This window comes from Gavia stellata, chromosome 2 (assembly GCF_030936135.1).
Source record: "Gavia stellata isolate bGavSte3 chromosome 2, bGavSte3.hap2, whole genome shotgun sequence".
NCBI lineage: Eukaryota > Metazoa > Chordata > Aves > Gaviiformes > Gaviidae > Gavia > Gavia stellata.
Window position 1 is genome coordinate 63,069,410 of NC_082595.1, and position 27,499 is coordinate 63,096,908.

The 27,499-nt window shown below is 38.8% G+C and overlaps 1 protein-coding gene across 2 annotated transcripts in view; it reads left to right on the forward strand.

The window, feature by feature from the left end:
- PDSS2 (decaprenyl diphosphate synthase subunit 2) overlaps positions 1-27,499 on the forward strand; it is a 122,742-nt gene that overhangs the window by 79,847 nt on the left and 15,396 nt on the right. The window contains exons 4-6 of one of the 2 annotated variants that reach the window (XM_059833837.1): positions 13,908-13,982; positions 22,391-22,564; positions 24,031-24,162. In XM_059833837.1, coding sequence (XP_059689820.1) covers positions 13,908-13,982; positions 22,391-22,564; positions 24,031-24,162 — 381 coding nt within the window. The remainder of the gene's footprint in view (positions 1-13,907; positions 13,983-22,390; positions 22,565-24,030; positions 24,163-27,499) is intronic. The other variant, XM_059833844.1, reaches the window with a different exon arrangement.

Below are 27,499 nucleotides of genomic sequence, written 5' to 3' on the forward strand. Positions count from 1 at the left end.
TTTTTGTCACCTGTCAGCCAGATACACAATACGGACCTTTTAACACAAGTGATGTGTGAATATTGGCCACAATATTATCAAATAATGTGCTTTTTCAGGGTATATCACAGATAAGTTGGAAGAAACCTGTTGCAGCATTAAAGCTGGAGCTTCCTAGAGCATCTGAATCATCAGTTGTCTTATGAAACTATGGAGAGGATGCATAAAAGATGTAATTGTGACCAGTTTTGATCCTCTCACACTGTGAAGACAGTGATACATAAAACTTCAGAAGGATGAAATGATGCATTTTAGTGCAATGCCTACTGTAATGTGCTGATGACTAAAGAAAATGATAAAATAATCTGTAAATTCATTGCTTGCAATTCCACAAACTGATAGGAAGGCATCCCTTTGTATTTAAAAAAACCCACACCTCAAACAGACCGACCAGCCAAAACCAAACCACCAGAAAACAACATATCCAAAACAAAAAATAAAAACCCCCAAAAAAAAGAAAAAAAGAAGAAAGAAGAAAAGCCTAGCCCAAAAACCTGAAATACATGTAATGGTAGCATTCTCCATAGTTCTTACTGAAATCTTAAGAATTACTCTATTTTTCCCCACTATAATTCAGTGAGGTCTTGTTGGAATGATTAAACTGTTCACAGAAGCACTTCAAAATCTGCAGCCTGAAAGCATGGAATTGAATTTAAGAATCTTGTCTGTCAATGCAGAGCTCTGCCAGAAGACCACATTATAGAGCATTGTTTTATTAAGCATTATTTGTTTACAAATAAGCAGTAGCACAGATGTAGTACTTATACAGTGGATGCATTTCCTTATGTTAAGTCTATGTATTCCTAAAGGCATAAATGTGTTGCTTACAAAATAGGCCTTGTGTTTGCATAAACATCAACAAGTTATTCATCTAAGTCTTCCTATTGCAATAATCTGAATGTGCACTGTGTTTCATAAAAGAACTGCTTATCTTGAACTATGGTTTCTACTTCGGTAGCAGCAGTTGTGGTCCTATGGGGAAGGCTCAGTTCTGAACTTGAGCAGCTTGGTTCTTTGCTGACCAGTGAAGGATATGGAGAGTATCCCCTTTCTGGAAACATGGCAGTTGCTCTTTCGATGTAAATTTTTGAGAACTGACAAACAAGTCAGCTACAATCTACAATTTTAATTTTTAAATGTCATTTAAGAAAGGTAGTACTTGTATCAGGCTTTTTCTTTCCCTGAATGATGTCAAGAGAAGCACATAAACTTTTCAAAAAGTATTTTAAGTATTAAAACAGTGAAAAATCATGGATTGGCTAAAGAAATGATTCTGAAGATCAGTGGCAGTTTTCTGGTCCTCTCTTCAAAACTGAAAACTTATTCTAAAGAACATGAAGAGTGCGTACCATCAAGAATCCTGTAAGAAATATCCTTTTTGAAAGGAAATGTCTTGTTGCCTGTGTAAAGGCAGCCACTGACTTGTAATAGGTCCAAATTACTGTCCCTCAGAACAGCACTTTTTATTTTGTTTGAGGTGAGTAGAAGGTGCTTCTTGGTAAAGGTAGTTGTGAGATGAGTTATTTTCAGAGCAATGAAAGTTATTTCGAAAGAGCTATTATTCATTGTTTTCTCTGGTCGAAAATCTTAACCATAAATACCTGCTAAGTATATTTATGTTATATTTTACATAAAATAAACAAAGACCCTTAATCTGAATTTTCCTTCTGAGATTCAGTAGCTGTATTGATCAGAGAAGGCAGGATGAAAAAATCATGGAGAAAAGGTGAGAACCAGAAGTAATGTGTTTCCTTCCAGTTACAGTGTTAATATAGAAAACTGAAGCTGATGATAAAACCATTTTCAAATCGTGTATATGTTTTTGATTATACTTAACTCTTCACCTCTGCTCACTTACCTACTTCCTTTTTCTTCCCCGATACAAGCTGTTGTTAGAGATAGAGATGAGTACCTTAAAAATTATGACCTGACAGAGCAGCTAGGTGACACTGAGGCATGAATTTGGTAAGAAACAGAGGTCAGATTGGATTAAAAGACCTAGGTTATAAAGTTTGATAGAGAAGTTGAGTTCTTGAGAGAAAAAAAAATGAAGAAAAACAACTTTCAAAATTTTTTCTAGAGAGCAGGATTAAAGAGCTTTTCTGAAGTATGTTATCATGTCTGTGTTGCTGTACCTTACCCCGAGGCACTGTTTGGTGACGTACTGGACTAGATAGGGAGTAGGATAGCATCCATATTACTGACTATTTTAATTCTTTTAGTATTTTAGAGTGCCACAGAGCTGCACCTCAAAACCAGACACTACTGAAAAATACGAGTAAGTTTAAAGAGCTCTGAACTTATTTATGGAAAAGTACACTTAAGGACCACTGTTTTGTCTGGAGAAGAAAACCAAGGAAGCTTTGTAATGTTTTTGCACCTTTAACCTAATATGAGATGACATAAGACAACGTAGCCATCATGATGGCATTATGACAGAATAAAGCTCTTTGGGCAACCCTAAATAAGCAGTTCTATATCTTAAAATATTGAGATACATACTCAATATTGGCATACAACTTAGTGTAGATTTTACTGGAGAATGCAAACACACTTTCAGTACTGAGAAATACATCATTATGATTCATACTTAGTTATGAATCAATTCTTAAGAAAACTGTTACTTGTTTTAATAATTATTCTTAGGGTGCACCAGAATTGACTAATTTGGTTTTAGTTTATCTTAAAGTAAAACATAAGAGATTGTTATTCAAACAAACTTTATGTCCATTTAATGGGCTTGTATTGTTTTTTTCTGCCCAATGTTCTCAAAAACTAGGTTTTTAATAACAAGATTTCTTTACTAAAGTTTTTTTTGACAGTCTGTGGTGGGTTGACCCTGGCTGGATGCCAGGTGCCCTCCAAAGCCCTTCTATCACTCCCCTCCTCAGCTGGACAGGGGAGAAAAAATATAAGAAAAGGCTCGTGGGTTGAGATAAGGACAGGGAGATCACTTACAAATTACTGTCATGGGCAAAGCAGACTCAACTTGGGCAAAATTAATTTAATTTATTGCCAATCAAAATCAGAGTAGGATAATGAGAAATAAAACCTAAATCTTAAAACACCTTCTCCCCACCCCTCCCTTCTTCCCGGACTCAACTTTGCTCCCGATTTTCTCTACCTCCTCCTCCTGCAGCAGTGCAGGGGGACAGGGAATGGGGGTTGCAGTCAGATCATTACATGTTGTCTCTGCCGCTCCTTCCTCCTCAGGGGGAGGACTCCTCATACTCTTCCCCTGCTCCAGTGTGGGGTCCCTCCCATGCGAGACAGTTGTCCACAAACTTCTCCAACATGGGTCCTTCCCACGGGCTGCAGTTCTTCATGAACTGCTCCAGCGTGGGTCCTTTCCACGGGGTGCAGTCCTTCAGGAACAGACTGCTCCAACATTGGTCCCCCGTGGGGTCACAAGTCCTGCCAGCAGACCTGCTCCAGCGTGGGCTGCTCTCTCCATGGGTCCACAGGTCCTGCCAGGAGCCTGCTCCAGCACATGCTTCCCACAGGGTCACAGCCTCCTTTGGGCACATCCACCTGCTCCGGCATGGGGTCTTCCACGGGCTGCAGGTGGATGTCTGCTCCACTGTGGACCTCCATGGGCTGCAGGGGCACAGCCTGCCTCACCATGGTCTTCACCACGGGCTGCAGGGGAATCTCTGCTCCAACGCCTGGAGAAAATCCTCCCCTCCTTCTTCACTGACCTTGGTGTCTGCAGAGTTGTTTCTCTGACCTGTTCTCACTCCTCTTTCCAGCTGCAGTTGCTGTTGTGCAGCAACTTTTTCTCCTTCTTAAATATGTTATCCCAGAGGTGCTGCCACCATTGCTGATGGGCTCAGCCTTGGCCAGTGGCGGGTCTGTCTTGGAGCCGGCTGGCATTGACTCTGTCAGACATAGGGGAAGCTTCTAGCAGGTTCTCGCAGAAGCCACCCCTTTAGCCCCTCTGCTACCAAAACATTGCCACACAAATATGAAGTTCCTTCGGTAGCAAAAAGGCACTCATTAGAATAGTTGATGAAAGTATTTAAGCATTAGGGGAAAAATAACCTTGTATGTTAGAGATAAAAGATGAAAATCTTTTTGAATCAGTACTTGGTGTTCAAGTTTTTCCTACACTGCTGCCTTAAAAGTTTTGTCTAGCATTTCTGCTGTCATTACTGTCATAACAGTTCTTGTGATGATGACAGAAATGTAGAATGATGCCAGTGAATCTCCTAATTATTGCATTGTGCTCTTCCATTGCCCCTTTCCATGCTTGTGTCAGTGGAACAGTTCCTTAGCAAGTGCATTATTTGCCTTTGTTTTCAAGAAGTAAATTTATAGCCCCTAAAATAACACTTGAGCAAGTGAGGTATTCAGTTTTCTGAACCTTTTACATATTTTTTTTTTCTATTTCACTTTTGCTATCTATAACTGGTAATATAATTAAATATTTGTAAAATTTCATTACCTTAATGGCTGCAGTTATGTGTTTGAAAAGTAATTTTTTGGAGATGTTAAATTAGAGGATTAGGTGACACAACTTCTTAATTTATTAATTTAATTGAAATTCTAAAAATTAGACTTAATCTGTAATTGTGGTAATAGGTTAGAAACAGTCTCCTTTTTGATCTGTAAGAGTTTTATTGCATTGCATTGTAAGTCAGTTTTGAGATTACAACCACTTAGCTTTGTTTTGTTTCCTAATCAATGCATTCCTCAAATAGGTCTGTCCTTTACCTTAGTGGACTTTTGCACCTGTACTGGTTTTTAAAGCTAATGCTTATGTTAAGCTTTCCTAAAGCTAGACTCCACTGGGGTTAGCATAGGTCTGTATTGAAAGAGTTTATTTTTCTGTGGTTCTTGGCCGTTGCACTGCTGGAAAATTTTATGTTTAGATTTCAGTCTTTTCTGCCCTCCCACTTCTGCATGAAAAAATAGTTAAAAAAAAAAAAAAAAGAGAAGAGTGATTTCTGCCACTTCCCTTATGGACATGTATGACTTGCAACTAGTGCCTTGTAGCAGAATGACTGCTGCAGCACATGGAAAGACTGAGACTGATATCAAAATACGTAGTCATAAGTATCACTGTGAATCATCAAGTCTAAGATTGAAGCTCTTTCCCAAAAATATACTGCAAGAATATTTTGAAAGCATTGAGACACGGAGCTATCGAGAACAGAACTGTGAGTGTTTGAGATTCTATCTCAATGCTACATTGACTGAGCAAGTAACAGCCTCATGAAAAAGTTATCCACTCAGTCCTGATGAATTTTCAATAGACTACTAAAGATTTTCATACTGGTTTGCACAAAGTCCATTTAATGTTCTTGCTGCTGAATTGTTTCACTAACAATTTCCTCAAATTGGATCTGAATTTGCCTTCCTCATAGTAGCAATCAGATATGCCTTTCTGCTTCTCTGGTCTGCCCAGCAGACCAAAGTCAATGTTCACTGCTTGAGTTCCTGAACTGAATATCTGTCATTTTTCCAGGTAAATATTGTCCTCCTCGGAGGTAAACCACACAGCTACTTCTAACACATGGTTAAATAGTGCTTTTTCTGATAGAACTACTGTATGCCTCGTCATTAACAGAATGGTCTAGAAAATACTATCTATTCATGAAAGAGAGGGGGCTTTTCAGAGATGACTTTTGAGCATCAGTAAAGAAGAAAGTGAACTAATTTGAAGAAACCAAAGAAAAAGCTGATTTTTGTTGAGAGGAAAGTCAGAGATCATTCAAGATCTCAAGATAATCGCTATACCTGGGAAATGTGTTCTGGATAGTTGGGAGAGCAGTGTCTGTCCCTCTGTTGTTTGCTCTCTTAATGTATGACACTGAATTGGCAGTTGTCTAGTGGTAAAGACAAATGGCTTAAAGTAAAAAATATTTGCAGGCGTTGAGATAGATCTATATATGCATATCGTGTGTGTATATATATATATAAAAATCAATTTCATTGAATGTTAAGGCCAAATTATGGAAGAAAGGTTCTTATTATATTTTTTAAAGGCAAACCCCCTCACTTTTTAAAGAAGAAATTGCCTGTCAAAGATTCAAGGCAAACATTAAAAAGTGGCTATATCTGATATTTCCTTAACTGTTAACAAGAAACTGTATCCAAAGTGTTGATTGATGCCAGAATATGTAGGAAATGGATATTCAAAAGAAAACAAAATTTATTCTAAGAAATGGAAGTAATGAAAACTTGTGGGTATGTGATATTTTATTCTGCATGAGATGCACACTGTGAGAAAGGACTCTCAAGAGCCAGCAGTTCTGCTGCTTCATTCACCACCTACTTAGAATAGGTATTGCCACTGTCCAGGTTTCTTAAAGCAGAGATGTTCATTACAGCTTTTTCTTTCACAGCCATGAATAATCATCTTGGGAGAATTCATTGCTAAATAGCTTTAGCTCATACACATGTTATAAAATGAAAATGAATTTTCATAAAGTTACGGAAGGTGACGTCCTCCATGAGCGATATTTGCAATGCCAACTTCATTCTTTTTATAGCTGAAGCAGTGGAAGATCACAAGTTCTGTTTTCTTGGCTTTATTTAAAGTCTGTTTCTTAAACATAATAGGACTCATATTAAGAGTGCATAGTAGGATAAAAGCAATCAAATCTGTTTCAGGTGAAATACTGTCTTAACAGTATTATCTCAAACAGACTTTTTTTTGAGTGAGGATGTAATACATAGTAACATCTATCTATGGGTGGGTGGGATCTTAGGACGTATTTGGTTCTTGAGGTGGACTTTCATGACAAGGCAGTTAATAAACAATTTTGCAGAAGGACTGGAGGTCATAGTGGTTACTGTATAGTCAGCTGTGCACCTGGAGTACAACTTCAACAGAGAATACACTTTTAAAAAGTGAAAATAGATTTTTGTGATGATTCACTTGCAATTCAAAGCTGTTAGTGGTAAGTGATAAGAATCTAAAATTTGTCTGGATGGCCTGTCTTAGTCTCCCAAGAACTTAACTATTCGTAGAAGGGAAATCTGTTCCCAGTGCAATCCGTAAACTTAACCCTTCCCTAAGAGGGTATTTGGCACAAGCTTTGTAGCCTTGGTTTTATTATTTCAAAGATGAGAAAAGTTATTATTACTGACGCTGCAGGTGTGAGTATGCAGAATCAGCTGCGGTCCCCTTCCACCAGCTGCTGGTATCACAGAATGGTTGAGGTTGGAAGGGACCTCTTGAGACCATCTAGTCCAAACCCCCTGCTCAAGCAGGGTCAGCTAGAGCAGGTTGCCCAGGACCACGTCCAGATGGCTTCTAAATATCTCCACAGATGGAGACTTCACAACCTCTTTGGGCAACCTGTGCCATTGTTTGATGCCCTCACAGTAAAGCGTTTTCATGTGTCCAGATGGAATTTCATGTTTTAATTTGTGCCCATTGCCTCATCCTGTCAGTGGGCACTGCTGAGAAGAATTTGGCTCCCACTTCTTTATGCCTTCCCAGCAGGTGTTTATACACATTGTACTATTAGGAAAGGTTTAAATGTGTGTCTTATAAATAGGGTGATAGATTATGTATCCTCCCCTCTTTTTGCACTGCTGTAAAGCTCATCTTTAAAATGAACCTTCCTGGGGTCAAATTTTTAGTAGAAGTACCTTTACATCTGGAGTGGCTTCAGTGCAATAATAGAGTGCATAAAATTGTAGCAGTAACGTAGATGAGTTAATTGTATTTTCAAACAAAACGCTGAGGTATTTGACGTCTGTTGGCTAGCAAGAAGATTGAATTTCTGGATGGACTGGAACTGGTCATTAATATTAGTGTTTTGAAACTCAGCAGCATTTCACTTGGAGTCTAGAATCTGATTGCTGCTACTCCTGGTACAGTGGGTTGTTGATTTGCTAGTTTAACAAACATCTGCAGCTTCATTTAGTGGATTCCATCTGTCAGATGCTAAATGCTATTACTTCTGATTCACTGTTATTCAGATACAGTCTATGCAAAATAGTTCATACCACTTGCAGGTATAATTTCTGTCAACTCGGAGCTGATCAAATTTTTTTTTTTCCAGTTTAATCTGCAATTCATTTGTGAACATACCCCAGTTTAATGTTTGTCTGCACCAGCATGACTGGAGATAGTGTTTTATAGCCATGCTCCTCTGTGTCATTCATTGATGAGGAGGGGTTTATAGCTACAGAACCCTGTAGTCACGATACCTTCTTTGGTCACTGTTTTATATAGAAGAAAGATATGTAATGAAATTACCCTATACAAAAGGGTCAAGCTGAAGAAGTTGCATACTCCTCTAACCTGAGTCACTCATCAACAGTTGGTTGCGTGTTTTAGCGCAAGGATCTGCTGCGCTGGATCTGCAAAGATATTAATACACTGTGTAAAGTACCATGTGGAGGTAGAGAAGAGAAATCGATATTTCTTCCGTTGGTTATGTTACCGTTAAGGAAAATGACTGAATTATGCACTGGAAGTCTTTATACTAGTGAAAACCCCTTCTGTGGATAGTGTTGCATCAGCATAAAAAGGGTAACTTAACACTGTTGAAAATCCTTAAGGTAGACTGACCTTAAGGTAGGTATTTGACAATATTAACAATATTCAAATTGGCTGCTGATGATTATTTTGAAGGAATTTTTTTATGTCTAGGAAGCACCTTTTCATCAAGTAGTGGGTTTGGGTGATGTGTTTACATTGCACATTGTGTTTTGTTACTAATTCATCACTAACAGAGTGAAGAAAACCATAAATGTGTTTTCCAAGAGCATTTAAAACTTGCTGGAAAGCAAATCACTGTGAGGAGACCTTTCTGTGTGTTTCAACTAAGAGAAGGACAGCTTTAAAAATTGTAAAGCTCAAGGTGATTTCAAATAGTAAATCCAATAATATTCAATAAACATTACATTTAAAAAAATTCTGTAGGCTGGCACACCTAGTTACCTGTATGACTAATGAAGTTTGAGGAGATTACCAGGAAAGAAAATTGAATTCCAGTGTTCTTGGAACACCTTAGAGTTTTTGCTCCCTGTTTTTTTAAGTATTATTGAACAATCAAAATCCAGTTTCAGCTGTTTACTGAGTTTTGTCTTTAGCTTCCTAGTGTTGCAATGTTTCTGTGTCAAATGCAGGAGAATATTTAATTTTAAGAACTTCCCGTGGAATTTTTAAGTGTGGAAATATTTCTAAAAATTAACACTTGTCTGGGGAGGAAAGTAAAATGCAAGTTGAAGGAACTTTTTTTAATCTGTATATTTAATGTTTCCTGACTATCTAATTTTCTTCTTTACTTGTATGGAGAAGTCTTGCTACATTTTCAGATCTACGCATCAATAGCAAGGAGTAGGGTCTGTCATAACAGATGTGTGAGGAAAGGATATTGTTTCAACATCAGCAGCCCAAAGAGACAGAAAGAGAAAGACTAAGAAAGGAAGGAATTACTTGTGGTCCTTCTTGAAAGGAATTTGGCAAAGCTAAGGAAGTTCATCAAATAGAAATCGGGAAGGATGAACAACAAAGATATATCCATTGCTGTGTTCTTCCTAGTGCTGTTTCCTGTCTTCCTGCAAGAGCTTCATCCATTCCCTGATGTTCCCCTTGAAAATATCCGGTAGAGTCTGGACAGACACTGTATTGCTGCTCTGAAATAGAGTGGTCTGTGTAATCAATTCCATTTCAGCTGCTGAATTTAAAATAAAACCACCACACATTGAAAGGAGCTCAAATTCATTCCTTTTTTTAAACTAGAATGAAAAACAGGAAAAATACATATGCAGTGCTATGTTGGAGTGAACTTTAAACAAAATATTTCGAAGACAAGTAAAGAGAACAAAGTGCTTGAGTTGCTAAACTGATGGCAGCAATGTCTTCTTTTCAGCCAGGGTGTTTAGAAATCTTGTGAAGGATGAGTGAGGCTCAGAATCTGTTCTTTTTACTGTGCTTGAAGGAGCCTGAATCGTATCTTCTAACCTCGAAGAAAGCGTTCTACCAAAATGTCTTCTATTCTGTGATTTCCCTGCAGTCCTTCTGGCTTTAAAGTTTCACTTTATGAAAACACAAGAGGTGTGTTTTAATTAGACAGAGCTGAATTTCCTAGGGCAGTCAACTGCAGGCAAGAATTGGGCTGCTGTACCTGTGACAGTGAATGCATGGCCCCGTTCTGGTTCATCATGTATGCAGAATGCTTTGGGAATTCTGAACCCTGAATTACCTTATAGATGGGTCCTCAGTAAACTTCTTGAAAGATTTAGTCTGATTTCAGGAAAAGGAGGGAGGAAATTCAATGTGTGGTTCGTTGAACATCCTGACTAATTTTCTGAACCTCTGGGAAGATTACCACTGTCTTGTTTTATTTCTTCAATCAATATTTAGAAAATCTGAGGTTGAAAACTAGACTCAAAGTAAATTTAAAGAGCCTTGAAGGGATAAAGCTGTGCATCTTTGACAAATAAGTTATTATACCAGAAAAGGGCGAATTAAGTTTCACCAAACTTCTGATCTTCAAACCTACAGAGCTCTTCTGGCATTGAAATGTAGCACAGGCTTCTGGGCTATTTCATATTTGCATAAATCGGAGAGGTCAGAGCATGAGTTCTGTCTTGCTGTGGAATCAGAAATCACGTGCTTATGTCCAGAATTTACATCGTTATACACATAGTTGGCCTAGATAGTAGGAGAGATTTTTAGCTTTAACAGTCCATCTCTTTTCCCTATGTTCATCCTAAACTGATGGCCTTCTGTGTTGACCTTTGAAAAGCAGAAGAGATCACATCCCTACAAAAGGTGTTGAAGTAATACCTCCTTAGGAGAAAAAAACCAAACCCAAAGCACTGGTAGAACTGTTGCAGAACATGTGTTTAAAGGCCGTGAAATTACTTGCATGGGCACTTGTCACCTGCAAGGAACGGGTCATTCCCTGGGCTGCTCCTAGGCCTGCGGACGCTCCAGAGGAGCAGATAACACAGCACTTTGGAAGATGCTGATGCAGAGTGGAAAATGAAAAATAGAGTGGAAGTTTGTTTTCTCTCAGTAGGGTGTTACTCCTGCTCCTCTCGAAGTACCTAAGAGGGACCAGACTTCTCAAAAATGTATAGAGGAGTGGAAAAATAGTGGGAAGAGAGATTATGAATAGGCTGCCTTTGGCCTCTTTTGAGGAGCTGCTGTTTTCAAGCACTAATTCTGGCAGTTCTTTCTTCCCTTTCCCTGTCTTTGAACTTGTTTCATTTGAAGGTTGAGGTCCATTTTAGAAGAGAAGAAAAGCAGTTGGAAGCACTTGATTTTTCATCTACCTTTCCTCCTCTTCAAACTTGCTTACCAGAAACATCAGCGAGTGCAACAGGGCACTTGTCAGGCAGAAAAGCACCGATGAGAATAGAGGTGACTTGGATACTGTTTTCTGCTCTTCCACTGGCATGCTGCATGATTTTGGGGAAAATCCATTCCCTGTCACTGTTTTCCCCTTATATAAAACAGGAAGGAATAAATTTTATAGGGGATGTTGATTGCTTTCAAATTTTCTGATGAAAAGAGCTGCAGAAGAACTAGTCAGTGTATCATTGACTGCATGAATACTACTGAATCTGCAATCATTTTTCTTCCTCTGTGTCAGTTTGGGATACAGAGGAAAATACCTGGTTTCCTCATCTTTCATTGCTTTCCCCAGTGCTCAGGACCCCAGGCCACTGATGTTATGCAGCAGACGCTTTTCATAGATCGGATTAATGGTTGAAGTAACAGAGCTTCATGCAAGCATCCCACTGTGCTCTTGAAACTGTAATTTCATTCCTGGTAGTGATCTGTATGGCCTTGCATTTACCTTAGAAAAATAGTATTAAAAAAAAAAAGGAGGTATTCAGACAGAAGGGAGGTAATATTAATACTATATTCTCACTAGCATATGGTGTTCAATATGTCACTAAAGGCCTAATAGTATTTAATATACGGATTCTTCTAAACAGTGGATGTGTAATTCTCCTAAGATGTTTTATAAGCTATAAGAGGAAGAGGTACAATTGTTCACAAATGTTTCACCAAGATTGTTTTAAGTCAGTTAAAATTGCCTCTGAGAGTAGAGTTGCACTAAAAAGAGAGAGGAGAGATGGAAAAAAGAAACCCCAAAACAGGGTCCTGCTCAGTCTAGAGTTTCAGGCAAGAGAGGAAAAGGTCTAGTTATCCAGAGCCAGATGCATTGTTAAAAGTTCATACTATCACTTTGACATTTAGAGTAGGACTCAGTGTCTTTGTGAATTCCTCTTCGTATTACCAGTGTAGGTCTCTGAGCTCAGACCATTTCACAAACCATAACATTTTTTAGTGAGTGATTGATCTGTATTATGTGTCCTAGCCATCAGAAGAATCTTGGGATGTTGCTTGTATAAACTGTAATACAATCTGATGCTGGGCATTTAGTTACAGACTTTCATAGACCTATTGGCGATACTCAATCCTCCTGGATTTGGTAATAGGGCTTATCTGATACCTTAAAAAAAAAAGGCGGGGGGAGGGGGAAAGGGAGAAAAAAAAAGCACCCCTCATTTTCTCTGTTCCCCACTTAAATAACTCAACACATCTGGCAACACTGTAGGATCATTGTCCTTTCAGTTCCTCTGCATCTCATATTGCTACAATATTTCTTCAGTATCTAGTTTCCTAAAGGGCAACGTGATTTTTTTTTTTTTTGGCTGTTTTTATAGATCTTGCAAATTAACCCATATGCATTGCAAGAAAAAACATGACTTTTAATCAGCACCATTTCTAAAGTTAGCGCTTGCTCTGTGTATATGAATATGTATATGAACCAGTGTTTAAAAAAAAGAAAACACAACCTTTCTGCTAGTACTCAAAACTAGCATACAAATGTGTTTTTATTATCAAATTAAGTATGTCTAAATGTTAAAATATCTTTCTGTTAGGGGTTTTATCATTTGACTTCTTGTCTTCAGTTACAAGAATGATAAAAATTGAAACTAAATCTTTTAATTCAATAAGAACTATGTTGGATTTTAAGAAGCAAAAAGAAGAATCAGATATAGACTGATATGCATAGGAGATTGAACATTCAAAAAATTAAAACTTTGTGAGCAACTAAAGGGGTAGCCTTAAGGTGTCCTTATTTGGAATGCCTGCATTTAATTTTACAATAAATCTGAGTATTTTGTTCCAATTAAGACAGTTTATGTGCGTGACTTTAAATTGTACAGTAGTTCCAGGGAGATCGTGGACTGCTTGTTTTACATTCTGGATCAAGTTCAGAATTTTAGGCTTTGCTTGAATAAAATAAAAAGTCTGAACCCTGAAGATAATACAGATTGATAAATCTGATTTAAACATTCCCGTGTTGCAGACTTTCAGTGTATGTGGTACAGCTGAGCCTCAGGCCATGCACTAAATACATCCATAGTGCATTCCCAGGGCACCCGAATACCAAATGATCACATTTGAAAGGTTACCTTTCTATGGATTCTGACTTTTCTGTATTAGCCACAAAGATTAGAATTTTAACAGCTCCCAATGAGAGGTATTGTGAAGTATTTACTTGGCAGGAAAAAACAAAACAAAACAAAGCCCAGATGAGGTACTGTCTCATATTCATGAACTGGGATTTATTAGTTCTGTGAACGTCCTTGTGAGAATACACTCAATAGTTCACACTTTAGGAAAAAAAAAAAGTCTTGTTTTCCGTTTATATTAACTTAAAACTTTGATAGAAGAGTTACTGTAGTAGAGGTTTTAGCAGAGAGACAGGATCATCTTGTGCAGAATATATCCCAGTAAATCCTGCAGTCTTTCACAACCAGCTTTCTGCAAGGAAAGTTATGACCGTTTATCTCTCTGGAAATCTGGCAGTAGCTTTGTTAGCAAATTTGGTGACAATTAAAGATGTAAGGCTTTTTCTCCTTTTCTTTCACAGGTTGTGGAACTCATTTCAAGTGCTATTGGTGACTTAGTTCAAGGTATATATTACGAAAACTCAAAATCATCTGAGGTAAGAATTTCAGTAGTTTTACATACGTAAGAAGTTTGGTGATACTAATGTGTGACTACAGTAAATTTGATGAGTTTCTCATCTGTTTACAAGGAGGAGGGAGAGGGAGGAAGAGAATTAGCTGCAGTCCTAGTGAGTTTCAGCAGTAACATCGTTATGACATCTGTGAACCCTGATGGAAGTTTCTAGAAATGCTCAAAGAGGGACTATTTTATTTCTGTGAGTGCTTAATAAAATAGTATCATGTGTCATTACCAGGAGCTCTAGACGTGTCTTACTATGGGCTTTCCAAACACTTCCAGAGGTTTCTAGTCAAGGTTCTGTTAGAGGCATTTATTACAATGTTGTCGACATGATTAATACTTTCATATTAAATCTCTCATTTCCAAGCCCAAAGATATTTACAAAATGCTTCATTCCAAACTTATATTGGGTCCTTTCTTCTTCGGAGTGTTCACCTTTTAATAGTATAAATATGAGTTTTGTCCTGAAGCAGTAGGAGTGTAACACTGTACTCTTCTCCACCTAAACTCACCATGCATGCATTGCAGGAGTCAGCATGGGCAAAGCCAGCAGCTGCCAGCCTTTCACACCAAATAATCTTGTATTTCTTCAAGGGCAATTATGGATGTACTGTGTTATTGTGTGGCAAGAACTGTAATGAAAATTGGTCACATTAGATCTAGGCATTTTTGTCTTTACTAGAATATTTAAGAAAACTTGTAGAGACACTTCTTGAAGTAGGCTTGCTTCGGCAGGATGTTGGAGCAAAAAAGAGTTCTTTCTTTCATTTGCTGTGACTGTATCTTAATACGTGCAAAAGATTGGTAATTTAAAGTTGCAATGACCTCTGCAGGTTTTATGATAGCAAGTTTTCACTGTATGGGAATAAGAGCAGTATGTGTATGTGAATCTCTGTCTTGAAATCCACTGAGGTAGATAGATGTACTTATAGTGATGTTGTCTCACATGCCTAGTTTGCCTCGGAGACTTGAATCTTAACGTTCAGTAGGTGAAATGGCTTGAAGATTGCAGAAATACATGAATTCGTTTGTATTTGTTGTGTATTTAGATTGCAGCTCTGGTTTACTATTGCCGTGTTGTAGTATGTAGCAAAATTAATACCTTAGTGGACGCTCTGATCGCATGGGTTACCGCTATAGTAGATACCTGCACTGATGGCTCTGCACCAGCCAAACAACAGTGGGCAAGTGGAGAGTGCTGTCAGTTAACAGCAGCTGGACCCTGGAGGGTGCTGCTGGACCCTGGAGGGTGCTGCTGCACCCAGCGACTCCGCTCATCAGTATCTGTCTCTCCTGCTCTGCAGCAACGCAGACATGTTACTAAAACTAACCTTGTTTAAGCTTATGCCTCTCATTGTGATTGAAACCAGTTAGGTAGGAAGCGATCACGCTGATGAACTGAGCTCTTCCCTTGGAGGAAGCGAGAGCCTCCAGCAGGAAAGCAGTAATGGCACGCTCGGGGGACGCCTGGGGCTGCAGGCTCGCCGGGCGGCACAGCTGCACGCAGAGGACAACACGCACAGACCATCCTCTGGCACCTCTCAGGAGGGAACCCTGGGTGGAAGTGTGGCAGCAAGGCAGTCTTGGGAACTTGGCGGTCCTTCTGCACCTGCTGTGTTTAACCCGTGGATAAACAGACTTCAGCCTTCGGGGTTGCTCCCAAGTACTGTGCTCGGGGTTATATGTTAAAATAGATGACGTCTTTGAGATTTTTGCAAAGAGTCTTTAAAATTTTATTTTCCATATTCAGGCAGGTTTCTAAATACAAGTAGACCCAGATACATCGTATTTAAAAAAACAACTACTCTTTTGTGTGTAGAAGTAAAGCTCTACAAGTTCATCTCAGCAATAAAACTGTGTTTTATTTTAGCCATGGCCCCTGTATAAATGAGAAATGTTGTGGACTTTTTTGGGTCCCTGCCACTGCAGAAGGTCTTAATCTTCTTTTTCTTAGTCTTTCTTTTTCTGTTTATTTTCTGTTGTGTTATTGAAGCACTCCACATGTGTATATTGCAAGGGCAGTATGAGATAAACTAAGCACAGCTGCACAATGTTTACCCTGCCCTGGCCCAATTGCAAATAGAAAAGACTTATTTTGTTTTCAGTGACTTTTTCTGCCTAAGGAGAGCTGAAAGTACAGTATACCCTTCCTAAGGGGAACACAGTTAACTCAAAACACAATTAGTATGGTGGCATAATAGATACTGAAAATCACATGACAGTGTCTGAAGTTTAGTCTTTATAATGGGTAGTGCTTGGCTTCTGATGAGACCTAGAACAAACAAGTGTGGGTTCTCCGTTACTTTTTTTTATCTTGTCCTCTGAGAAATTTGGTTCCATTGTGTATGAGACATATCCCTGCTGCTTTCCTCACGCTATTCTGCTGAGGCAGTGTCCCATTCATGCCCTGAACACCTCTTTAGCAAATTGCCAAATGGACTAGGTCAGTTGTTGGTCTGTCTTACTTGTATCCTTTGTGCACCTTCCCGCCATCCCTAATTGCAATTTGATGGAAACAAAAATGTGAACTACATTTCCTAGAGGTAAGACAAATGCTTTAATCTACTCTGCAACTAAATCTCAAACATCAAACTTTATTTCTTTTTAAGAGTAGGTCGTAGGGATGTTAGTAATGGCGTTTTCATTGCTGGGAATGTCTTAAATTTGGAAAAGCAGAAAGATATCTTCTCACTTTTTTTTTTTTTCCTTTTTGAGGCAGGAAAACTGTACTTTGTATGTTAAATGTCTTTAATGCAGTTGTTACAAAGTTCATCAGTGCCATAAAATAGACTAATTTAGCACCAAGTTGTTCTGAGCTTTGCTAGATGTCTACCTAGATGGTAGACAAAAATACGAAAATACAAAAATAACTCTGCAAAATTAACCTTTCTCCTCTGAGACCCTAAGTTCATGTTTACCCCCAAAAAAATGTTTGTTTGCTTCATTTGGGTGACCCAGCAGGAAAACTGAAGGAATCATTTGACCTAACTAGACTGACCTTATTTACTCCTGAAGACATACAATGGATATAATTATTTGACAGCTCTCATTACCACTTTTTTTTCCTCTGTAAAACCACATGCAATCCTACAGCCATCCCATTTTAGTACGTTCTGTCTGGTCATTCTTCATCTTGTCTGCATAGTGAGTCATTAGATCTGTGTGAAACAGGGAAAATAAAGATAATATTTAACTTTTCATCTTTATTTCAAGTGACAATCCAAACTACAAAACGTAGGCTTTGATTGCAAAGACAGCCTGAAGGTTAGAGCTGCCACTCATGTTCCAAGTAGCAAATAGCTGCTGTGGTTTAAGACATTGCATTAGTGGCTTAAGCTAATATTTTGGACTGTAAGCTGGAGCAGAAAGGGGTGATGTGATAAACCTTTGAAGCTTTCTGTGCTAAATCCCTTCTCAACCCAAAATTCTGTGAGTGAAGGACACTCTTCCCAGTTCCCGTCTGTCTCCCCTAAATCTAGATCTAATTTGGAAGTAAAAATTTGTGCCTTCAGTGAGTGCAAAGATGAAAGTTGTCTAATCTGGCCTTCAGTCATGATTGTGGTATCTATCTTTAACAGAAAAATGTTGCACTGAGTCTCTGTTTCCTACTTTTAGGAGACTGAAGGCTTCTAAAATGTTTGCTAACTCACAGAATACTGTTGCCCTTCTACAAACCTTCTGTCTTAATATCCCAGATCATTTAACAAATATTAATGAAGAATGCTTTAACATCTCTGTTAGTTCACTGAACAGGGATGAGAGATACAGGGAAGCTCAAGGTCAAGCAGCAGAATCAAGAGCAGGAGGTGAGTGTGTTGGCTCTTGTGCTTTACCTACTAGACCAGTCTTGCGATCTTAAAGTATTAGGGATTGTCATGGGAAACTGCCTTGTTGGGTTTTTTCCTCACCTCCAGAATATCTAGCTGCTGCTAAATGTGCATTGCCAAAACTCATTTTTAGTGTCAGAATGAGACTGTTATGTAAGACGAGACCATTTCCAACATGTTCCACTGATGGCTAGAAGAGCTGTTAGGTATTTTTGAAATTTTTGATGCAGTTGTATGAAAATTGTGTATAACTAATATGTAAAAAAAGTTTTAAAAAATACATTAGTGTCAAGTACTCATTATAACAAATAGTGAATTAACAGGTATTTGTTTTAGACCAATATAGGGTTTTTTTTAAATGAAAATAAGTTTATTTTCGGCAGAACACAGACTACATGCAGTGAGTTGTACCAATTCTTCTTCAATATTTGGTCACCAGTCCTGCTTTGAGGACTAATGTTTTGGGATACTGCATGTGTCCATCAACTGGACTGCTGCATAAGTCTATGCTATAAATACAGAATTTGCTTATAAATTTTACCATAGGAGGTAAATCAAATGTATTTTGAGTCATGTAAACCACCTTTTAGCAGGGCAGCAGTCAGAGTCAGAGCTTTCACCTTTTTTTGAAATGAATGTTTTCTGATGCAAGAAAAAAAGGAAGGATAAAATACGGAATTTGAGTAAAGAACATCTGTGAAAAGAATGGGTAAATGTGTCAGAGGGGGAAAAAAAAAGCATAGCTAGAAAGAAGGCCAGTGCTATTTGTTTACTGCTTTTGTTCTTTTAAATACTAAGCTTGTCCAGAGAGATTTAAAAGTAACAGATGTGGAGAGATATTTAAATTTAATATGATCTTTCAATCTTTTTTTAAATCATGTGTTGCTTTTTTTTTTTACAGTGTCACAATAGAAGTATTAGGTAGTTGGTGGCATGCTCTATTGACCCATTTGCAGACACCCTTGTTCCTCCAAAAGCAGTGAAGACATGTATGAACAGACCAATAAAATATGCCCTGTCATGTTCAGCAAGCAGGAATACATCTGTTGAAGGCTTATGCGAACCATGTGCAAAATGTTTTGCTACTGGTAGAGAGATTGGTAGTTGTACTGGATTTTATTTGTGTAAAATAAGTTCTCGAACCTCATAATTTAAAACTTTAAAATGCTATTTTAAAATATTTATGTGTTTCTGTGGATTATTTGCCCATTGAGAACTGAAATAAAGTTTGATATAAGTGGTTCAGACATTTTAGTCATTTTGGGCAACAGCAGATGGTTAGGAAAGAGCTGCCATGGTATGGAAATAAAATAAAGGCTCCCTTACAAACTATAGCTGAAGTTTTACATTTAAAAGTCTCCATCTTCTACTCCTTCCTGGTTTTGCAAATGGTTTTGTGCACTTTCATTCATGTTTTCCTGAATATGTTTTCAGCTGAACTGCGTATAAGCATCTTCTTTGGTGTGACAAATCAAACTGAGTTTTTTTAAGTGCCACTTTTCTACTGGGGATCACCATCACTAAGGGCTGCCCCTCCTGATTGCATATGATTGCGTATTTTGTCCTGCAATTTCATTTTCTACAAGTTTTTTGTTTCCTGTTGCCTGAGGTGATTGTTTCAAACCCAGTTTAAATTATGGAAGTAGCTTAACAAAAAAATCTCAACTAGCCAATTTCTTTCTAACAAAACAGTAACTGACCTTGCCATTAGTAAAATGGGAGCACCCTCGGCTGTTCTTAATTTCCCATAGGAAATTATGATCGACAGAGCTGGATTCAGATATTTTCCCTGTACTCCCATGCCGACATTATCCAAACTGTATTTGGAGTTGGCTGCTTTCTTCCAGGGATGGTGAGGGGTTCATCTCTCTTCATCCAGCTTCTGCTACCTCGACAGCATCAGGGTTGGTTGTGATCTGGACCCGTTTCTTGGTGACAGAACTTGTGAATGAGGTCACTCCATAGGCACTAGTTAATCAAATGTCTGAGCACTGTCGACAACAGCTAGAATTAATTTGAGTTTAAAAAGGCTTTTATAGGAAAGGCTGCTAGAAGTCTTCTGGGTCAGCTAATGTCCACTTTTATATTTATCCTTTGGAATATCCACTGCTGATAAAACAAAACTTACAAAAAAGTGAAAATTTCTCTAAAAATAATAAGTGCTGTCGTGATGTCAGATTTCACAGACTTTGCAATCTAGAACTAGTTTCGTTTTTACCTTGATGTTTAAAAATAGTGTTTAGATCTTGTCATATATACCCTTGTGAGAATGCAGTGTGGTTGGTGGACAGTTTATATATAACATGAGAGTTAAGCTTGGGGCAAAAATGGCATTTGGATTATTGGAAAAATTTGCTGAAGAAAGGTTGTGTCTGCCTCTGCCTTCTTAAGCAACAGAAGCTTTAGGGGTATGTGGTCATAAGACATTTTGTGGTTAAAATCAGCTATAGTTTGGCTTGCAAGCTCATATGCAATAGCACATCCATATGGGCATAATGCCTTTTTACAACTGGCTTCTTTCTGTAACCCAGAGATTCACAATACCTATGTTTTTAAGATTTCAATACCGTATCCTCAAATATGTATCAAATTTTTCTCTTTTTTTTTTTTTGTAGTTAGATGTCCATTTTCGATGCTTGACACTCCTACATGATGTTCATGTAGTGGACAGTAACTTGTGCCATCATTTTCAATCCTGTGATGAAATTCAAACTTGTTTAAGAAGAATATATTTTTGTAACAAATCATAGAGTTAATTTCCTTGTATATGTCGAGTTGCAATGAATGTTTAAGCTGCTTTAGTTTCTGCAGTTGATGTTTGATAATTTCCGCATTTCTGTTACTGCTGAAAAGCTCCAGCAAGCAAACATTTTCAACTTACAGGTCTTCTGAAAGATCTTTTAACTTAATAAATTGTTTCAGGATACCTTTCTAGAATATTTCTGTCTTGGTTGGATTTAAAACAAATAATTATAAAAATCACTGCCAATTTTCAATATCATCCAGCAAATTTTAGTAAATACTGTTTCTTCGCTGAGCAGATTGGTTGTTAATGAAAAGATTGTGTTGCGTCTTCCAAGAGCTCCTGATTTTAAATTTAAAATAAATTGATCTATATCTGAGTGGGAAAAAAAAAAAGACGATATACAGGAAACTACTTGAATTAAATGCTCATTTTGACATTTTGCCAGTCATGGGAATTTGCACATGTTCTGGGCTGAGTTAAGATATTAAAACAAAAATACTACAGTAAAATGAAACACGAGGAAAGTTTAGGCTTGATTTTGTAAGTTATCATATGCATAATAGCAAACATGTGGTTTCTCTGTTCTTCACTTTGCTTGTATAAGTTAATAGTATGTCTGAAAGCAAAGGCATTTTGATACAGCTCTGTGTTACTTGGCATTGCAGAATTCTCCTACTTTTTCCATTAGTCTCAAATTATCCTCTCCCTTGTAACACAGCACTTCTGGGTGATATCCATAAGGGAAGAAAATTAGAGCTGAACGGATGGATTCTATTTCATTTGTTACCGATTTCATGACAGATAATACCTTGCTAGAAAACTATAGGGTCACACAGAATTACTTCTTGCTCGTTTCTAAGTAATTTAATTGACGTCACTTTGAGGGAAAAGGCTTGTTAGATAAGATTTTTTTTTTTAATATATTACTCTCTAAAAGAGAATACCTTTTGGCTTAGTGTACTCTACAGATTTGGCTGAACTGAGAAATTACAAACTTTTTAATGTTTATAAGCTTGAAATTTTTTCTGTAGTTTCTCATTACTGATTTTCATTTTTTCTAAGCAAAACAAATGTGGCCTTTTCTGGTTTTGTTTTTTTCCCTCTTTAGAGAGTAGTACCTAAAGGTGTGACAGTAACATGTATGTGGGAAAGATTACAAATCATGTCTAGCTTTGAAGACCCATTAGGAAAATAGGGGCATATTAACACCTTGTGAGCCAAAGGAGCTGCAGCTGAATTTGGGTTTGGGGGTAAAGGATTTGATTTGTGTTAATTAAAACACTTTGTGGAAAGTAATCCAAAATAATATTTTGGATACAAAGGATTTTGAGAAGCATTGAGCATCTCTGACCTTACAGTCAAGGTGATAAAGTTCACTAGAGGCATCACTGAGATCTCTATCAGTCCCCTGGGAAAGTTAATACCTGACGTTTCTAAATCACAGCTTTATTTATTTATTTATTTATTTATTTAAATACTTGCAGTCATTCCTTGTCCTTAATGTGGGAGTAGAAGAGGTACAAGTCCTCCATCACAGCCCTTCATTTTTCCAATGCAGTTCTATAAGGAATTTTAATACCTTTTGTAATTATTTTTTTTTCCTGACTACAAAGGAGAAATGGTAGGGACTTCTCAAGTTTGTTTGGGATTGTTGGTTCTTGGTAACTGGCAAGGGGCTGAAGTGCAGATGTACTCTGGGGGCTGTTTGTTACTCACCACGTGTTGCATTATCCTGTGGCACACCGTTAACTTCTGTGAGCTGACACAGCTGCAGTTTCGGTGTTTTTATGTTAGCCTTTGTTTCATTTTCAGGAGAACTGTCTTACAGATGATATCGGCATATCTACGTGGACGGAGCAGGTTTTCCTGTCACAAAGTGCCTTGCTGGCAAAGAGCTGCCAGGCTGCAATGGAGCTAGCAAAGCACAGCGCTGAGATTCAGGACATGGCATTTCAGTATGGAAAGCACATGTCTATGAGTCATAAGGTACGCCTTTTCCTTTCGTTCTGGGATCTTAAAAACAGAAAGACTTGTAAGATATGTTGCTCTTGAGCTCTGTCGTGTACTGCCACTATGCTGTAGACTTTTGCCAGCAGGTCAGTGGTGTTGAGAGATTTGACTGCTGCCTCATGAGAAGATGTTTGCAGAAACTGCCAGTATCAACAGTGCTTATGAACTGGCAAAATCACAATTCTGGCAATGTAGCTTATTTCATTCAGGGCTCTGTTAACGTCCCTCTAGTGCAGCTTTCTGTAGCAGCTTAAAACTTTACCTTCTCTGCTCCTACGTACTTCTTGAAGCTGCTGTCCCAGTAGCAGGAGTTGCAGGAGGAAGCATGTATTGGGTCTCAGCTGCCGCCATGCAGAGATTTGTACCAAGAGGCTCAACTGCCTGCAGCAACACACAAGGCTGAGGCATGAGCTGCGGTGGCTGGAGGACCTGCATGTGTTCCCTTCTGAATAACCTGCTGTGGAGGTGACTTCAGAGCAGGTAGCTGGGGGATAAAGAGGGAGGTCACCGGGTATGGACAGGAGCAGCCTACACCTCTGCAGCAGTAGGATTTCCCAGAGAAGGCCTCTGACCTCCGTTAGAAGTCTTTCAGTCCACAGCTTGAGTTTAGTTCAAAGGAAAACACACACAGTGTGGAACTCGGGTCCTTGGCACTCTTGTTTTGCCCTAAAGATCTGCTCCTACGGTATTGCACTACTTGCAAGTATAGACGTAGCTTGAGACAGGCAGACAGACCTCCCATCCGCTTCAGCTGAGTTGGTTTAGACAGTTTCTTGTTCCTCCAGGAGAAGGAAGTGATGTTATAAAGCACGGTTTTACTGCTGTAGAAATGCCACTATATGCTATTACTAGGTACAATTCTACCAGTAAATTGCTTCTAGTGCAGACTATAGCCGTAATATTTTGTGTATGCTTTGATATTAATACATTCACCATTGACATATAGTTGTGTATAAAGGATTGCATAATTTTCATAGAAAGCTCCTAGCTATGTAACGTTTCCTTTGTCAGAAGGAGGGTCATATTGCATCAGCTTCCTCAGGTACTGAGAAGTAGAATGTTTTACCCTTCACAGATTAAAAACTGATATTCTTCCCACCAAAGACTGGATCATTCTTTCCTTCATATTTTTGCTGCTTCCTGCCACTCAAAAATTGCCTACCTGACTGTGTACCATCGCTTGCCCAGCTCTGCAAGCTGTCCTTACCCATTTTTTTGCAGATTCTCTACATGCTTCTCTTTACCACAACTTTCTGCCACTGCAATGCTTTCAACCTCTTCCTATCCCTCCCCCAAACTTGAAAAAGTGCAACCGAAGTACAAGTGTCAAAGCAGAAAGCGGTGGGTAGGTATAGAATCAGGATATGGACCTTGATTTGGTGAGTGGGTGGATATGTATAGATGGTTCCTGGGAATTGAAGAAAGATGTTCTTCTCTTTCAGCTACATTCAGACCTTCAGCCATTTGTTAAAGAAAGTTCTAGTGATACCATGGCCTTCAGTTTGAATTCTGCTCCTGCAGTCCTCCATCAGGAATTCCTTGGAAGGGAGGCATGGATTAAACAGATCAGAGAGGTAAATTAAAGCATTGTTTAGAATTTCCTATTTTTGCCATTTGTATCTCTCTATCTATACTTTCAATCTGCAAAGAAACATGGAAACTAACAACGGACAAGTCAACGTAGAGGTTACCTCTGCTCTCCAATACTTAACACCTCTCTCTTCCACGCTTTCAAGAAGGCAAAATGTAGGGACCTGACAGTCAAGCTCTGTCAAACTTCCGTGTGTCAGTGTAACAAGTGGATTCATTTGTGTGGAGCATATGTCTGTTCCTCTGCACTACTTGTGCAGTCCCACGTCTTAGCTTAAAGCTACTTTCACTGGCAGCTTAAAGCAGAGAACTTTGCATTACAGTGGTTGAAAGGTAGGCACGCGTTTCCTTCTGCCAACTTGGCTCTGGGAGCAGTAATTTTGGATGGGGGGGAAAGATCTGGGGGACTTGGCTTCCTGACCACTACAAAAGATTTGTGAGATCTAGCTGTCTGATATCCTTATTCTTCGTTCTCTTAATTCAGTGGTTCTTTTCTGTTAACCCTTAGATGAGGAAGGCAATAAGAATAAGATAGCTACATGGTGTAGACCTTTTTTACGTACCACGTATCACAGCAGGATTCAGGTCCATGAATAGCTTCCTGGGTGTTGCTGAAACACAAATAGATAACTGTTGAAGACAGCAGGGAGGGAAAGGGCAGAAAACACCAAAATGGCCAAAATTAAGCACTGTTGAGTTCCTGCATCAGTTGGATGTGTTTTGTCTGTCTCAACAGCGGTGATGACTACCATTTGGAAATTCCTGCAGTTATTACACAGATTTTTCAGTAGGAAGGCTGCTGCCTTGAATAAGAAGCTAGCTCTGTGCAAGCGTATTCATTCGAGATGTGCTTGCTGATGGCTCCTTTCCTTGCTGGTTTGAAAGCAGGACTCTCAGGTAGAGGGTGGAGTCTGAGCCTCTGCCTAGCTTTGCGTTCATGATGGCCAGGTTGCAGCTTGCCTTCACATATCACGAGCAAGAGGCATAGTCTCTTCAGCAGTGAAATTTTGGGAAGTATATGCAGAATCTACAACCTTACAGTGATATGGAGTTGGGGGATCTTAAAATGAAGCAAACCTTCAGTGATTTTGAAATTAGGGGCTGGTAGTTTATAATGTGTGACAAGGAATCTTGGAATTCTACAATCTCAACACAAGGCTCATATGCGAGTTGAATAAATGGATTTGGATGATTGCAGTTGGAGAATAATGGTGTTGCCACAGCGCAGCGTATAAAAGCTTTGAAACAATTTCCCATCTGCAGAATCTAGAGGAGGTTGCAGGACTCCAGGAGTGCCGTCTGTCTGCTTCCTAATTCTCATACTAAAAATGGGCATTATAAAAACAATGAAGCAGTGCTCTCTGAAGTGGGGGTGGGGCATGCAAAGTGACATGCACTATGGAAAAGTATCTACTAGCTACTACTTTAGCTCAATACAAAGTGGAACACCTTGTGCAGGAGCCTTTCTTGGCTTGTGTTGATTTAGAAAGGAAAATTACCTTTCATTAACTTCAAGCTCTTTGAGATCTCATCCATAGTCACATTCACTATGTGACATTCAGTGTAGGCCAAGCACTCAAACCAGAGACTTCCTCATGTTGTCAGTACTCTTACGAGTATGCTTATAAGCCACCCCCTTGTGCAATGTCATTTGTATGGTTTAAATAGGCAAAGCACGCATGGTGCACTCGGTCCCTGTCAGATAGAATTTTTCTTAGTAGCTGAGTTTATGACTAGGCATATGGAAATCACGTTATGGACCTTTAATTACTGCTAAGTAATCTGGCTTTCTTCTTTGATTGTTTGCCCATATAAACAGTCATACAATAGATTAAAGGCAGCACCTCCCCTTGGCAGCTTCCTTTTCCTGCAGGAAGGTCTTGGAGTTCAAGAAAGTGGAGGTAGAGAGCCCCATTGCACCTAGTAGCCCCCACATTGGTATGCTGCTCAGAAAGCATGTGGCTGGGACTTGGTGCCTGTCATGCATACCTTAGATGAAAGCAAGTCTTCAAAGAGGTCATGAAGGATGCCTGAACTGCTGTGGAGTGCCCAGAACTTGTGTGATTGTCTCACCACAGTTCTCTTATCAGAGGTCTGGATACAGTTGCTGTTCCCAAGGTAGCCTTTGAGTGGAGATAGCCACGTGCACCTTTCTACTGCTGAGCTGAAGACCTTTTAAAAGCCCCCTTGTCTCTTCATTTGGAAAAAGCAAAACACATTGGATATCCAGGTGCAGAAGGCTGCATCAAGGCTAAATATTTGTGTTTTGAGAAGATCAGATTCGGATTTGGATGAAATTTAGAGGCTGGCTTAAAAGGGACTTGGGATGTGGATAGGAGAAAGCCTTGTCATAGGAGGAACAAAATGTGTAGGGGGAGGTGTGTGTGTGTATACATGGAGATAGATATATATATATAGAGAGAGATATATATATACATGAATGAGTGATCCATAAAGACCTGAGTGTCTCCTGTTCTCAATGACCTCACCACCAACACCCTCTACCTTTGTGCATTTAAAACTGAAATGCCCAATGAACTGTGGGCAAGTGTCTATTTGAAAAGGAGTATGGGTTGGGGTAGAGTCCTGAAATGTTTTTTTTAAAAAAAAAAAAACCCAAAACCCCAAACCACTCAACCTTAAATGGTTCCTAGGAAACACTGTGGTAGATAGACAAAGAAATGCTTGAATGCTCTTCTTCAGACGCAGTGTTGTAGTAGTTACTGAATGCAGCCCTACTGAGCTTTTGGAAAGACCTGTATTCTTAAAATTTAGCAGATAATCCAGGATTATAGGATGGAGGATTTCCTAGGGGTCAAAAGACAGAAGAGTTGGTCACTTTTAGACACTGACAGATACCTCTCACTAGACAAGAGCAAAAATTCTCTGGCTTCAACATCTAACATCTAAGCAGTGAGGCACAAAACATCTGAGTGAAGAAATTAAGCAGAATCCCTCAAGAACAGGTCTAGAATCCGTCTTAGCTCATAGCATTTGTAATTTAAAACAGGAGTAAGTCAGAAACTAGAACCGTCTCATCTAGGCCAAGGTAATCCATGTGCCTTTCACGATATCTTTCTGAGCCTTCTCAAAAGACACAGAGCTGGAGGAAAAGTATTTATCAAATGCTTTATCAAGCATTTCTCAAGTATAGGTTCTCAGACATGCAAAATTCTTTCTCATCTGAGAAAGAAGAGTCAGTCTTGGAAAAAATCCTGAAAACCTGCTCCAAAAGCATTGTCTTAAGCAGACCACAAGTGGATGGTTTATCTGATGTATTTTGAGTAATTTCATAGGGGATTCAGGGTTCCTTCTTCCTGT